General features: G+C 35.0%; 1 protein-coding gene across 4 annotated transcripts in view; it reads right to left on the bottom strand.

The window, feature by feature from the left end:
* Positions 1–17,132, bottom strand: part of LOC145978345 (DNA topoisomerase 2-binding protein 1-A-like) — a 133,439-nt gene that overhangs the window by 55,072 nt on the left and 61,235 nt on the right. For all 4 annotated transcript variants that reach the window (XM_083110939.1, XM_083110936.1, XM_083110937.1 and 1 more), the window contains exons 9-14: positions 15,062–15,150; positions 11,515–11,678; positions 9,488–9,611; positions 7,475–7,616; positions 3,327–3,494; positions 582–766 (exon numbers count right to left, since the gene is read on the bottom strand). In XM_083110939.1, the coding sequence (XP_082967065.1) occupies positions 582–766; positions 3,327–3,494; positions 7,475–7,616; positions 9,488–9,611; positions 11,515–11,678; positions 15,062–15,150 (872 nt within the window). The remainder of the gene's footprint in view (positions 1–581; positions 767–3,326; positions 3,495–7,474; positions 7,617–9,487; positions 9,612–11,514; positions 11,679–15,061; positions 15,151–17,132) is intronic.

Here is a 17,132-nt window from a genome sequence, read left to right on the forward strand (position 1 = left end):
CAGGCGCAAATACAAATTGCCAGGTTTGATTTCTTTAGTAATAATAATTAAAGAAAAAAACACTATAAAAGTGAAGTGGACATTTCCCATTATTTCTCACTTTGTAATGGAAAGTTTTGCGACACTGAGAAACACGGAGCCATTCTGTCAGCGTTCGAGCATGCACCTCCTGTCACTAGGGATGTGTATCAGCAGTACTTGTCGGGTGAGAAATAATAGAAAATAACTTTCCGAGCGCTGCAAATCCATGACATAATTTTGATTTTGCTTTCTTTTACTACGGAATAAACATGGTTACAGAAGTGAAAGCATTGGGATGATAAACACAGTGGAGGAAGAGGGGGAACTGGTGTGGGTTGGTGACTCATTGAATAGGTATGATGACATTCACTCTTGATTGGCATAGCAACAGCTTTACGAGCTACAACTAAGAAAGCCATGTCTTGAACCTAAATTTACTGCACATTATATACGAGATATAATTGTTTGTTGCTTTTACCCATCGAAAACCAGGTGTGCATTATACATTCGTAAATATGGTAATTATCTCAGTTTAACTTTTAAACTATAGGGCTACTTACCACCCACAATTCTGTTACTACTTCATTGACTGTACAGTCCAACTGTGCACCTTCTAATGGAACAACTCCGTAGTCTGGAATTCCACGAAATCCTCTCGACACGACATTTCCTCCTAATGAAGTTATAAATTCTACAATGTTAACTGCACTTTCTTCATCAAACCCAATAACCAGAAACTTGAGACCTGTAAAACAAGAAGCATTTCTATTGGCTTACACATACCAAGAAACTAATTCAAAATTTAGAAAAAGAGTTCATATGTTTATACTAGGAATATCAGGAGTGCCCACAGGGAAGACAATGTCACGGACGCACCATCAAAACTTTTGGAAGAGATTTTTTTATTGAAATAATACAAAACTCAACATATACATATTTTTCTATCTAAAAAAGTTTACACCTTGGCACAATGCTGCAATATCACGGTGGCCACTCTAGGACCATGATAAAATTCAAATAAAATTCCACGTTTTCAAGGCGAACTTTCCAAAAATTGAAGCATTGCTTCAACCCCCTCTTTACCTCTCTCACCACACATACACACACACACAAATATATTAACAATATATCCAAAAATTCTAATTCAATTCAATCAAATGGTACGTATATACAAGATTTAAAATATTTAATTGAAGTGCAGAGTTTACGTTTACCATTTCACATACTCAGACTCGAAAACCATGTACAAACACAAGTGACAAATGTTACAGGATATACTAATCTACGAAAAATTGTGAATTGTATAAGAATTTCAAACTCAAATTTAACTAATCAACTCCAAGATATCTTATCTTGCAATAATCTTCCGTCAGTCAGATAGATTGCTCTGCAAAGGACACTAACAAAGTAAACTAAACGGACTGAGAGAATTCTGTTTTATTTTCCGCGCATCTTTCTTTTCCTTCTCAATAAAAATAAAATCTAAACTGTGAAAAACTTGCCTCAGAGCATTAATAAATATGTTTAAATTCAATGGGATTTGGATTAATAAAAGTTGCAATTTTTCATGTCTACGGAGAAAAATTTACGCATAATTCTCGGAGCCAATAATTCACACAGAATTCCCGGTGAGTAGCTAACCTGAATATGTGCAATGGGGTGGTGGAGGGGAGGGGGAATCTACCTTAGCTGGTTCCAAGTCACTTTTGCTACTAGGTTCACCATACTTAATTCATTGGATGAAGAAAAGGAAAAATTTAGGGGAGTATATCAAGTAAAGTGTTCAGTAAAGCTAAAGAATGGGTATGAAACAATTGGATAGTAAGAGAAATGTTGTCATAATTAAATAAATAGTTTGGCGGTTATAATGATCTTTGGGGATGCACCATTGATTTTGCAGGGAGGAGGGGGGAGGGATAGGCTCCCCTATGGACTAATATGACATTTTGCAAATACTGATATAAAGTTGCAAATGCTCTTTGAAGAACATGAATGGTTTATTCACTTCCTCAAATGTATTTGATCAGGTGACTGAAAAGAAAACTGTGTATATGTCACATTGATTGATTTGTTGTTTTAAGTCCACTTTATGCACAGATAGGCTAATCGGGACTGGACCTACAGTTTAAAGTGGTATCCGCACCACTATGTGCCTCCACCAGGTATCAAACCCGGGACCCCTTGATTACAAGGCGAAGACGTTACCACTATGGCACCGGGGAGACACTGTGCATGTAACAGAAATAATTAACCCACAATTTTTGGTTTTACACCTATTAATATAATAAAAAAACATTTTAGGCCACATGCCGGCAACATTTTTGTTAAACATCACACAAAACAAATAAATAACAAGATAAAAGATACTTTAAAAGTCTGTCCAAACTTTGAACTCCATCCCAGAGTCATCATCAGGGCTGTTGAGAAACAGAGAAAAAGAAGAAGCAGAAATTCTGCTGTGTCTGTAGAAAGATGCCATTGCAGTCCTTGGTAAATATCGGCTTGTTCCGGTTGATGTCAGAAGAGGATAGGTTTTTCAATTCGATTGTATTGAACCAAGACAAATAAAGATTCTCACATAAGTTGTTGCTGAGGTTATTTGGACTTTTTAATCACATGTACCCCTTCCTTAACATCCCATTATATTTTTCTTTTGGCATGTACTAAAAAGGAAACACAATGAGATGGCAATTGGTGGTTGGTTTCAATGATGTGTTTGGATAAGAAAGAAAATATAGGGTGTTCCGTATAGGATGCCAAATTAGAAATAAAAATAAGGAAAATATCATGAAAATAGTTATATTTCACATATATGTAAGCAGTAACATCTCCCATTTACGAATGAAAGACAATGTCAGGTATATGTCCACCCCTACTGAGTCTGTATGCATTTATACGCTCCACAAAATTATTGATAACCCTCTCGCAGATGTCTGTCCCGATGCCTCCAATCACCCATATGATTTCCACCTTCAGTTCCAAAAGGGTTCGTGGTTTGTTGGCGTAACCTGTGATTTCACAAACCCCCATAAGAAGAAATCACAGGGTGTAAGATCACATGACCTTGCCGGCCATCTTCCTGGTTACTGTGCAAAGAGATCACTCATTGCGGTAATTTTTCATGGAGTTTCATATCGTAACCACAACAAACGAGTCAAACAATTGACAACAGATACCAACATTGGTAAGAACAGGTCTGCCAACCTTGAAACAAAACAATAGCACTCGATTCAAATTCGGCATCCTATACGGAACACCCTTTAGTTCAGAGTTGTTTACAGAAGCTAAACAAATTACAGACCTACCTTCAAATATTGGCGGCACATCATTTGTTTCTTGGGTACCCATTGTAGTTTCTTGGGTATCTCTGTCTTGAGTCTCTTCTTGTCGAACATTTCTAACTTCTTCAACATCTATAGTTTTCTCCTCTTCTCCTGGGGCATGCAAGCTCATTTGTCCCAGCATATTATCACCTTCAAAGATACAATTGAAACGGTCCAAAGAAAAAGAGAGAGATTGGCTATTTTGGTTGCAGGTTTGTGTACTAGTTTGATGCCGAATGTGTGGCTAAACTTTTGCTGGAGAGCTTTCTCTTTCTCAAGTGAAGAAGATTGAAGAAGATCTAAGAGAAGAAGTTATCACAGACAAAGGGCTAAAGAATGGTTACACAGTGCAGCATTTATTGATTGAGTTGGTGTATTAAGTGCATGTTATGCACAGTAAGGCCAATTGGGACTGGACCTACAGTGGGATCCGAACCACTATGTGCCACCACTGGGTGTCAAACCCGGGAGAGCTTGATTACAAGGTGGTGATGCTACCACTACGTCATTCGGGGAGGACCACACACTGCATCAACTATCAACATGGTGCAGTACAGCAGAGATGCAAATCCAACAGCAAACAAGCAAAAATAAAATGAAATGGATTGCCTTCTCTTACTGCCATACCAAATCCAATTACCTTGCCAAGATCCCGAGGCAGTTCGGCATCAAATTAGCACACAAATGAGTGGCCAAATTAGCCACGGCACTAAACAATATTTCCTTTCCCTCCTGACAACCCAGGAGTATATGATGCCCAGTGTGATTGCAACTCACATTACATTGATATATCTATTAGAGCCATCAGTGACATCAGTACACAACAGCACTTGACAGGTGCTAAAAAATCCCAGTCAACCACGAGACTAGCCTCACACCTCAAATTCAACAAGCACAATGTCAAATATGTTTCAGTCAGGTATACATTACACACTCTAAGTGACACCAAAATCAAGGAGACGCACAGAATTATGTACTTTCCACATGAGCTAAACATTGACAGCAGTCATGCACATCATATTTGGTTCTCACTACTGCATCAACTGAAACCCAGCCAGCATGCGCAATTAACGCAGCAGACGAACTGACTACACCAGCACGTATAGTGACATGAAGGGAAACTGGCCAAAGCAGCGGAGCACCAAGATCCCAAGTGGATGGTGGCAGGACCACTGAAATTAATACAACCATATCAGTGAGTCTGGCTGATAAAGTTAGTAATTTGCTTATGGGTGCATATGTCACATCTTTTATTCCCTAAACATACTATGTTAGAAAATTATCAGGACTGTACATAAAGAAAATGAAATTGAAGTTTTCAACAAAGTAGTCACCTCTGCTGTCAACGACATCCTCCCTGCAGGCTTCAGAAGCAGCCAAATATTTTTTCTTGGGTGTGTGTAATCATCAGCTCATTTTTGATGGTATTTTGGATTGCTGAAATACCACACTGTCACCTTCCTTTCAGTTGAAGAAGAAAAATAAATTGCATAGAGTGCTTTTATTTGCTGTCTAAAAAGAAATCCTCACAATGCAAGATCGGCGCATGTGGCCTGGCATATCACGAAGCAGGAACCAAAGAGCACAAGTCCACAAAGTCAGGGGGTGAGGGGTCAGTGAGCTTTTGACAGTACGACCTGGTGAAACAATTGTCAGGCAGTCCGTTTCATGATTCTGATCCAAGCCAAGCAGTTTGACGATAGTCAGTCAGACGATTGTACGGTCTCAAGTACAACTCCTCACCATAGAACCAAGGTCCATGAAGACTTTCTCCTACCCCGTTTCAAGAGGTCTGACCATAACAGCCTCTTTTTCGTGGGGAGCGGGGATTGTAAACTTGTGACGTCACCGCGGAAGCAAGCTTTCTCTCTGCTTTGACAAAGTCATTTGAAAACAATGACGACGTGTCAATATTTTTCAATAGTTACAACAAAATATTTGATTCATTATGTTCTTCACTTTATTTTTGGGGCATGGCATGGACGTAGGCACTTATCTAGAAATATATTCGGGAAGGGTTCTTGGATGCTGGTCAATTGTATCACAAGTAATAAGAATATCAAAAAATGTCTTGATACTACAATATCTGCTAATAATACTATATTATAAGACAAAGAGCGCATAAAGTGGTCGACTTTAGATATCACCAACGAAGTTCCCGGGTCAGAATCCCAGCCTGGGCGTGAGTGTTCTTCAACAATTTTATCCAATTATCACTCATCCTCGCGATTAGCCAAAAGTGGCAGAAAATAACTTAGAAAAAAATAGATACAGAATAGGTAATACTTGTAATAATTATGGATTATTATGTGAATAGAGGCAGGGAGCTGCAGTGATTTAGTCGGTAGGGCGTTTGACTGCTACGAGACCAGAGTTCGATTCCCAATGTGGGTGATCTAAGGTCGGAATTTTTCCGGCCTTGTCCCTGCATGAAGCGACTCTGGGTTCACCCAGCCTCAAATAAATGGGTTCTTGGGGACAACTCTTGGGGTGGGCTAAGTTGGCCGGAGCGTGATGCTGATGACACATCTAAAATGACGAGATCAAAGATGTGGGGTTAATGGCACGGTGAAATGCGCAATGGGAACTTTACCTTACTTATATGAACAGTAAAGAGATGGTGCAAGAATATTCATTTAACAAAACACATTCCTCCTCCTACTTACTTAAGACCACTATTATTTTTATCAGCGAGTGGTGTTCTAGCTAGACAATTAATGTCAAAATAAATAAATAGTAAAATGAGTAATTTATACATTAACAAAAAGATTGATTGATTGATTTATTGTTTTAAGTACACTTATGCACAGATAGGCTAATCGGGACTGGGCCTACAGTTTAAAGTGGGATCTGAACCACTATGTGCATCCACTGGGTATCAAACACGAGGTTCCTTTGTTTTTATTATTTGTTATGTTCATCTAAATATTGTGGTATGTTCATAAATGATTGTGCGGGGTGTAAGGAGTGACCCCTTCTCAAGACACCCAAATGTCAACCTCACTGGACTCCATTATTCAGGGGTGTCTGAATCCATGGGCAGTATATTCCTCTATGGGGCTTGTGGTTGTGTTCTGTCAATATGTATTGGTGATTGTCCCTTATCTATGTCGTATATAGCTTACCACCATTTTTCTTCGTCTTCAAAATTAGCCAAAAGTGGCAAAAAGTGCCAAGTAAAATAAAACAATTCGTCCTTCATCATTGATTGTGCAATAGAAAAATGGAGTGATTATATTATTATTATTGCATCCTATAAACACAAGATCTTTCGCATCTGTCACTTCAGAAAATTACATTCTCTATTAAAACAAACGAATTGCACTGACTGAAACGTACATTTTTTTCTAAATTTCGGACCACCCACCGACAAGAGACAAATTTAGCTCACTTTGCTCTTTACCTATTGTTCACAAGGTGTAACAAAGGGTGGACTTTCGTGTATTATGTCGCACCAGGAACTGAGTTCCGCCAACAAACGGAGTTACGGAGCATTCTGGCTCACTTTAAACCCTGCATACTGCAAATAAGTATTTTGGTTATTCAATTTTAGTACTTGGCAACTTTTCCTGGGGAGCTTGATTCCCCTGGACCCTCCCTCTAAATACAACGTTGCATACAAAAACTCCTACAACAATTGCATACACATATGTCTGTGCACTAATTGAAAACATTCCTGCCTCCAATGCGCTTCCATGTGAAAAAGACTGGCGAAGGAAGGCAAGTGCTTCCACGATGACGTCACAGAATTCTCGACCGCAGGGAATTGTTAGAAAGCCCAGTTATGGCGGGACCTTCTCAGGCAGGGAGGAAGACTGATTCCACGGACCTTGCCGTAGAACTTCTCATTTGGCAGACAGAGACAGGTATACCTTTTCATCATGCTGGTCCAGTCTGTGAGGGCATGAAACTCAAGTGTTGTGTTTTGCCATTCGCATGTGTATTTATCACCTCTCGCACATTACCATTAAGCTCTCCATGAATAGCAAGTATGGCATTGTTGAGGATGAGTGATGAATGAGCTACGCTACCCAGATTCGATCCCAGGAACGTTACGTGGTGGATATGCTGGGTAGCGTAGCTCATTCATCACTCATGTTTGTTATGATATAAAGAATTAAAAGAAATACCTGTGTAACTTTCTAAATATTGCTGCACAAGTTCTTGTTCTTGTTGTTTTGTGTCATTGTCTTGCTCTTTACTTTTGTCTGGAATTGCCACTGGTTTTGAGGCATCTTTTGCTTCTTCAATTTGTTGCAACAACTTAAGACCCTGAAATACAGAAGTTACATAAACCTAAGTCTACAAGGTAACTTTACAAACTGTTGATTCCAGAACAAATTATTGTTTTTTGACTGAAACTAAAATTTTCATATAAAGTGTGATTACATGTGATATTTGATTATGGAAGTACTACATTTTGTTACAAGACATATTACAATATTTTTTGGATATTTAAAAATTTAAAGATGAAGATTATTGGTATGGGATCTTGGTTTTTCACACATTACGTCCTCTTATTTAATATGTATCCCACTCACTTTGCTAAACCGAATTCCATGACAATTCCAAGTTTATTTCTCATGCAATGAAATAAAAAATAAATGTCTGATGCAGGGAGTGTGTGTTCTCCTGAAACGTTACATCAAAAATTGTATTTATATGCTTGTAACAAAAGTAAACCACAAGATAAATAATTCCAGGTATTTGTAAATAATTTTCCAGACAATTATTTTGTCATGAAGAAATCTCAGCAAATCCAGGTCTTTGGCATAAATGCTACTGTTCTATCAACTGAGTTACCCTGTCAGCCCTGGTTTACACTAATTTTTCGTTGTCAAGCTGTGTGGAATTGACTAAAAAAATAAAGCAAAGGCTCAGTTGGTAGAAAAATGGCAGAGTATGACAGAGACTTGGGTTTGAGCTTGCATTTTTCACATTTCTACATAGTACACTTTTGTATGTGTCTAACCATACAGTAATTTGACAATGCTTTAACATATTCACATATATAAATATTAAGTCTATATCTCAGCCTGCAAATCAAATGAACGAAGTAACTCAATACTGTTGAAAATAATGATGATGTGGAAAACATAAAAATATATTCCCCGAAAATATTCACCATCAAAAGCTTGTTAGAAATGTGATCTTTCGTTTTTCAGTCTCTACTCCTTGTAGCACTAAATCTCTCCTTACATAACAGGGTACTATAAAAGTAGTGGTACATTTGGAAGTTTGATTAAATTTTGACCCATTTTCCGGTGCAACAAGAATCAAATTAACATAATTAATTTGCATTTTTTTATGTAAGCACTATATGAAAGCAATGAAACTTTAAATGTAATGACATTAAAAAAAGTTGGAAAATTAAAATAGTATTATTTTTCAATCACAGGAATCAAAATAAAACTGTCACTTCTCCTGAATGAATGGTTTATAAAAATTACCTAACTTTTCCATGACATTTTCTGATTTTTTCACCTTATCCAGGTCAGTGGTAAGACCGGCTAACTGATATTCTATGATCTGATGTAAAATAGAAAATACAGATACTGTATTCATCTGAGGAAGACCCTGATACAGGGTTGAAACGTTACATGTTAAGTGTTTTTATATCTTAATAAACTGCCTTGGTCAGACACTTAGTGTTTTTTGTAATGATCAATTTTTAATATTCACTTTACACTTGCAACAAATGTTCATGGATTATAATATGTTCCAGAATTATACAAGACTAAAGTAGGTAAATCCCCTGTGCTGATTATACCATGCCAGAAACCACACATAATCTCAGCCACTTATTTGGAGGTCATGTGATCAGCATCATACTCCAGCTGCACAATAGGAATTATTGTTGGAACGCATTTACTTAGTTTCATCATAAGTTAGAAGACAGACACCCACTGAAGGTTAAATGAAACTACACAAGAGACTATCAATGATTATGCATGATCTGGGTCTTCAACATTGAAACTGTATATAACAATTACTTACGTGAAATTTAAAAGATTTAAAAGAACGCGGAATTACGAAATCTTTTAAATTTCACGTAAGTAATTTTAAACCGCGTTTACCGCAACCACCATGAATGTATATAACAATTTTAATATTTTTTATCTATTTGAATTTTACATTATTACCTTTTTACTAAGAGGAGAAGGTGGCTCTATTTTCCTGATTTCTAGACAAGTGTATTTTTCTTCTTCTGCAGGTCTTCCTAGGTGAATGCTTTCTACTAACCAGTCTACAGTTACTACATGAGGGCTGTAAAAAAAATACATATGTCAGATATTGTTGAACAAACATTTCATTTATTCATGTTTGTATTCATGGACATATACTAATATATTCACAAAATTGTACTCATTAGGGGCGTTCAAAAAATATTTCCCTTAACCCACTTCAAGTGGCCTTCTGGAGATGACAGTGCACCTGAATCAACATGCAGAGTAAAACTAATAAGTGTGTAAAATTACATGCCCCACAGACTATGGTACGTGGGTTAGGGGTAAATTTTATTGAATGCCTCTCGTAGGAGTGATTTTATATATGTAAGATACATAATTTTATATATGTGAGACACACACAGATGAAATTAGGTTAGCATTCAATTTATTTTCATAGTGAAAGAAAACCACTATGTACTGTTCCCACTCATTTCAGCAAAACAAATACCTGAGTCTTACAGATAATAAAAATCTAGATCATTGTGATCACCATTCCAGATAATTGTATGCTGATAACAAAATTTTTAAGTGTTAAACTGCACTTGCTATTCAAGATAATAAAATGTAATCAAAATGTTCATTCAACATCTTTGACACATTTACATTTGCTAACATCAAAAAATTGGTTAAAAAATGTATTAGAATTTATAAAACAATGAGAATTGGATCAGCAAGAGAGCAGAGAAATCCAGTAAACAATGAAAATCCAAAAATCAGTTAGGTAGTTTAATTGCTTTCAAATAAAACACTTTAATATCAAATATAGGGATAGGTCAATATGAAATTTTGGCCAATATCAATGAAGTACCAATATAAATTTACTGATAACCGATATTCTACTGATTCAATATAAAATTCCAAATAGTCCTTGAAGAACATGAATAGTTAGTTCATTGACCTCCTTAATAAATGTATTTTTCCAGATGACAGCAATGCAAAAGAAGTGGCATATTTAGACATTTACATTTATGAAGTAAGGAATGGAGATTATATATGTATAACATCCATAAAAATTATAACAAAATGGCAGAATATTGCACTAAATATAAGATATTTATAGATATATCGGATTGGTAAAATTATTGGAATTTTTACCGATAAACCAATGGGTACTGATTAATCTGTCCCATCCCTAATCAAACAATTCCTTTAATTTTTGGGCTTCCAATAAAGTTTTCTTTAGTCTACTGCTGTTAAAATTCTGATACATTCTTACAGTTTTTAATTTATTATTATTATTTATTTATTTTCTTTGCTGTTGACAAAGACACACACACAAGTATCAAAATTTGGGTTGAGCTGATTCCACACTGAATCGATACCAACGTGGTAACTCTTACCGATTCCCACCAATGCTGATGCTGATATTTGAAAATTGTCACAATTTAAAGTTGTTCAGAATATTTAAAAATTACATAAGTTTTCCAGTGAAACTATACCACAGAAATGTACCAGTTTTATTTTTTAAAAAAATATTCATAATTATTTAGGAAACAACTGTATAATCACAAAATCCATTTCTCCCCATAATAATGTTGCAAAAATAAAGAAAATTATGCATTCCACATAATTTTTGAGGATATTTGGATTTTTTTTATTTGCTTTATTTTACTTCGCTTTTTGTGCCACTTTTGGCTAATTTGCGAAGATGAGGATGAGTGACGATATGAAATTGATGAATGGACACTCACAAACATCCATGCCCAGGCCAGGATTTAACCTGGGACCCCTGGCATCGTAGTACGATGTGCTAATCACTCCACCAAGAGGATATTTAGACTCCTCAAAAGTGTCACGAGACATCTTTTGTGGAGCCCATGAGATTTTGGTATCACCGCAGCCCTAATTAAAATGATGAAGAAAGAAGTATCAACGACAAAAATAGTACATTTTTATGATATAATAAAATTAAATTATATTATGTCCCATTGCTAAATTACCTGTAATTATGAGCTTTGAGTGTTCTCACATGATCACTAACAACATTTCCAATAATAACATGGGACACCGATTCAGTTATTTCATTAAATCTTGTTGCGCCTCCTGCATTTATTATCCTACGAAGCTTTTCTACATGTGTGGGACTGAAACCACTTAGGAAAACCTAAAAGATAAAAAAAAAAACCTTAAAATTCTTCTTCTTCAACATTAGAAGAAAGCATTAGAAAAAACACATTCAACATGACTACAATTTTAAAACATATTTACCTTTGTAATTAATTTAAAAAACTTCCCTATAAGAAAATGTGTAATCTGAAATAGCATTCACATATAAAAACATGGTTTTGAATTAGAAAATCTGGAAAGCAGGGCAGGATTTAGGTGGGTGCTATTGATGCTGCAGCATTAGGCACACTCCTGAAATAGGCCCGGATGAAAACAGACGAGAATTTTCCAAAAGTTTTCTATTGCTATATTAACCTGAAAATAAATCTTAAAATGAAATTTGTAGCCCCAATTTCGGACGCCTACACACAGCGTTACTTATTATACAGTTACTATTATTATTTGTGCTGTCACGTAACTATAACGTCGTTGTGTTTATTGTTCACCGAAGATTTCAAGCATCAGGCCCAATTTAGTCTTAATCTGGCTCTGTGGAAAGCATTATATTATTTGAAATATCCTGAATACAGAAAAATCCATTTTTTTATGAGGATATAAAAAAGGTAAAGTGCTCCCCTGTGCTTAGCACCATGCCATGAATACCCCATGTCATGGAGTATGGCCAATATTTAAGCACATGTTGTGTGTCTCTGTTGACAAAATTTCGAGTTGCGTGTCTCTGTTGACAAAATTTCGACCTACTAGTGTTGCCATTTACGGAGGATATGTCCCAAAAATGTTACCACCCGACCCATAAAATCGCCAATCAAAAATCAATCAAATGCTGCACATGATCAATATTTTTTGCAAATGACAGATTGACATGGCATCAGACACCCAATTATGACCCTTTGATAATTTCTTACATATTTTTCTCACTCAAAAATGCATTTCTGGAAAAGTTTTAACGCTGCCTTTCGCCAGTTATTTATTTATCTAATTTTCTGTGTGGCGTAAACTGATAATTTTTTAGCATTGAAAAATATCTAATGGATGAGGCTTTATAATGCAGGAAAACCAGTGTAAATATCTCCTACGGTTTTCAAGATATACATTTTCAAAGTTTGAGTTGTGAAACTTTTGAAACACCTTAGTATGCACAATTGCAAGTAGGTTGTTTAATGGCACCTGATATTCAGAGCTGGCACCTAGCTCTGAAGAAGATTTTACGAGCACTGACTATAACAATAGTTGAACATGATCAAAAACTTAAAATATGGACAAGTATTTATGAACAATACATAATTCATAAGTAAATATTTAAAATTCTGTTCTAAATGCAGTAAATACACAATCAACAATATTGTACACAAAAGATGGCAGAAAATAAATATTTCCCTAAACAGGACACTCCATTTTTTTAGTATTTTGTAAAAAAAAAAAAAAAAAAAGAAGGAAGCAAAAACTTAAAACTACTCCCTAATAAGGGAAATCAGATGAACACTGGATATCTTTATTATGCGTTTTCCACATCTTGAAATATATTTTACGTCATGTAAAACGTCGAAATCGGCTAATTAAATTTTAAAAAGTGCAAAAATTATGGGGGTATAAACTTGGTCACCAGCCCTGGAATCACATTTAAAAACAAGAAACAGACAAACAAATAGATACAAGTTCTTTGCTGAAAGAGAAATGCTACAACAGCTTGGATTATCCACAGACAGGAGCATATTATAATCCCCCAGTTTTCCTTCATTGGGAACCATTAATCAATTACAAGATTTCCCCTGAGATTTGTATTTTTTTCAAATTCCCTGAGATTTCCAGGTTTTCCAGGTGTGTGGGAACCCTGCACAAAGTGACAACTTCCAATTTGCTACAATTGAATAGGCAATTTTAGGGACAATATCATTTACATCAGGTGATTGTTGTTCTCTCAAATAAGTTTATGTACTGGAAGCCTATTAATCTGTTCAAGGAACGAAAATGAGCATTTAGTGCAAAATTAAGGTTCTACTTATAATGCTAAATTGTGGTGTTACATAAGCAGATGACAATTCTGTTTCTAGGATACAGGGTTAGAAAAAAAAAACTAAAATAAATTCAGGTACCAGCCCTTTTTCCTCAGGTGCAACAATTTTTGTTGGCAAATAAAATCTGAGAAAGCCACGGATCCAACTAAGATAAATATGAAATATGATGTTAAAGTATTTAATTTATTAATTAATACAAGATTGGATTAAAAGTAATCAATTCTTGCGCTAGAGTAGCTTTCTTAAAGAAGGCTCAACTGGTAACAGCATGAATAGTTATGCAATACATTCTAATATATGGCTGACTACCATAGTGCTGCAGATTTTAAAATTTGGCTAGCAACAGTGAAAAAATTTATAATGGTATTTTATTATTCAGATTTCATGATGCACGTGATCCAGAAAACACACGACCATGATAAAATTCAAGTATAATTCCCAGTTTTCAAGGCAAAGTTTCCAAAAAACCAGGATACAACCAGATATTTTCTCTATTTCAACCTTATGTACTACCGCCTCTCACCAAACACACACATACACAAGCAAATATATTAACAATATAAAGGATCTGTGCGATTCAAATGTATCAAAAAATTCTAATTCAATTCAATTAAATGATATGTACCTACATTTAAAATATTTAATTTAATTTGCCATTTCACATACACAGACTCGAAATACATCTACAAATACAAGTCTCAAATGTCCAGGGATATACTAATCTACCAAAAACTGTTAATTGTATAAAAATTTCAAACTCAAATTTACCTAATCAGCTTCAAAATATCTTATCTTGCAATAATCTTGGATCTGTTTGTTAGTGTGTTATGGAAAAAAACACTAACAAAGTAAACGGATTGAGAGACTTCTGTTTTATTTTCCAAGCAGCTTTCTTTTCTTTCCTCCATAAAATTAAAGCTAAAGTGTGAAAAACTTGCTTCAGGGTATTTAAAAATATGTATAAATTAAATTGAACTTGGAGTAATAAAAGTTGCAATTTTTCACATCTACGGAGAAAAATTCACCCAGAATTCACATAGCCAATAATTCACGCATAATTCCCGGTGAGTAGCCACTCCACACACAAGCATTAAAAAAACACAAACTGTAGTAGTAATTTTTTTTTAAAAAAAGGTAATGAGCATTTCTATAAGTGAACTCGAAATACTTTTTAATACTGAATTTGAAAATTCAGGTGCCAGGAGAAACTTTTCAGACACCCTGTATTTTCCCACCCCTGCTTAGATATATTAAAAAATCAGTCAGTCTTCATCCAAACCATATTCGTCATTCATGACGTAGGGTGGACAAAACCATCCACCTGCAGGAAGTGGAGGCAGAACTCTCCCAAAAAGTAATGCAGTAAGTAGAAAGTAAAATGACAAAAAAGGGAGAAGTTACTTGCCTTGCATCCATCTAGAAATGGGCCTGCTCTCTTTGCTTCAGCTAATTCCAACTTGTCTAGTGTTTCAACATGGTTTGGAGGTGTAGGAGCTATAAGATATACACACAAAAAATAAAAAATCTGAGAAATGCAGGGAGAAATATAATCATATCATGCATCTTAACTGAGTAAAAGACAAATATTTTTTTACATTACAATAAATTTTTCTCTTCTTCTTGTGAGTCTTCAGTCAGGTTCACATGACTATTTTCCAGGGTTTGCAAAAACCCAACCCACCTGGGTACAGGTGGGTTTTATCATGTTTTTTTGGGGGGGGGGTTTATTTGGGTCTTGTCGAGCTTTTATAAATAAAATGTGAATACATGTAATATAATTCACATTTGTAATTGCCGTTCAACCTACCCACGGCACTTCTCTGCCCAGCATACCAATTAGCAGACCACAACAAACTGCTAAACCATAGTAATGTTTATTCTTTTATCCTTTATTCTCTTATGATTTCCTGGTTACCTCTGTGCCTCTGTGGATATCAAGTTTTTATGTTTGAATTGATATTAGCAGATGTTGTATCAATAATGGATACATTACAATATAAGATACATTACGACTTTTGCCAGAAGCATCAAAAGATCAATTGCAGGTGTGTACTATTATCTTCAGTCACAAGCATAATAAAATAGCGATAGTATAGATAGTATACATAGTATTCCCTGATAGTAGATCGAAAGAAACTGACTTCAGATCTGAGTTCAGTGACTGTTATTTATTAGAATATATTTCATATGAAAGCAACATATTTTCATTCGCGTAGCTTTCTTCATTTAACAATTCATGCAGGCGTCTCAACGATAGCAGTTACAGAGAAAATGACTTCAGATCTGAGTTCAGTGATTTTTATTTACAGCTTTACTTACAGCTTCCATCTACAGCTTAATGTAGGCCTATGTAATTTCTTAATAAAGATTAAATGTTTGTATTGGTGTACTGAGCTCTGATATTTCGTTCTACTTTATATCAATATTGCAAGTGTTCTTCATTTTAGATAGCAAAATTAATCTCGAGTTATAATGACAGTCGTGATCGCATTCTTCATTTCAGAAATCACTGAAATACCAAAGTTAATGAAAACAGCCACCGGGTTTCAAAATGGATTGGACCCACCCTGGCGAACCCTGCTATTTTCTGCCATTTATGTAAAAGCATGATAATTAATTTCTAAATATAACTAGGGCAAGGATTTTTATGTAATTGCATATTTATTATTTTGTATGTAGGCAAGCAAAAATGACAAATATCAGCAACTTACAATGTTAGGAATGATATAAATCAACTTTATGTTACACATATTTACATATTTAAAGGTATAATACATTTATCTAATTTTCACTACATCATTTATCTAATATTCATTTTCATATATTTCTGGGATAAACATTCAAAATATGATCTCTCAAAAAATTAGTAACTTTTACCTCCATATATTTTTCTTTATTTGTTACCTTATTTGTTTAAGTCAAGGGAATCATATCATAAAAATCAAGCTTCCCCCATTGATTCTGTTCTTTACAATTACCATTAATTTATAAAATAATTACTAATTACTACTGTATTACACATTTTTAAATAATTCTGTATATTTTGTACATATCTAGCATGTTTTTGCTACACAAAAATCTGGGCCTTAATTATAGCTAATAAGAACTGACCAGAATCACAGCCCAGACAAATTATGTACCTTTTTGTAGTTCTATGACATTTTTCTAGAAGGTGAGCTGATTTAAAGAAATCTATTTGGGAATAAAACTAATGATTTCTGGTTTTGCAGCACAGTACTCTTACTACTAGAACAAAGGGGTCCTTTATAAAAAAAATGTGATTAATAGTAAAGTTTTTCCCCTTCATGTTTATTAATGAGTAGTGGAATGCATATTTCATGAAATGTGAAAACATGCTGTAATGTTGATTTTTCATGTTTCTGAAAGGTGTGAGGTTCATTTTACTACCATGTTTTGTCATGAAATTATGTGAAATGAACTACGAAATGCAAAATAAGACTCTTAAACACAACATT

This window comes from Lepisma saccharinum, chromosome 24, assembly GCF_977018435.1.
Source record: "Lepisma saccharinum chromosome 24, izLepSacc3.1, whole genome shotgun sequence".
Classification (NCBI taxonomy): Eukaryota; Metazoa; Arthropoda; class Insecta; order Zygentoma; family Lepismatidae; genus Lepisma; species Lepisma saccharinum.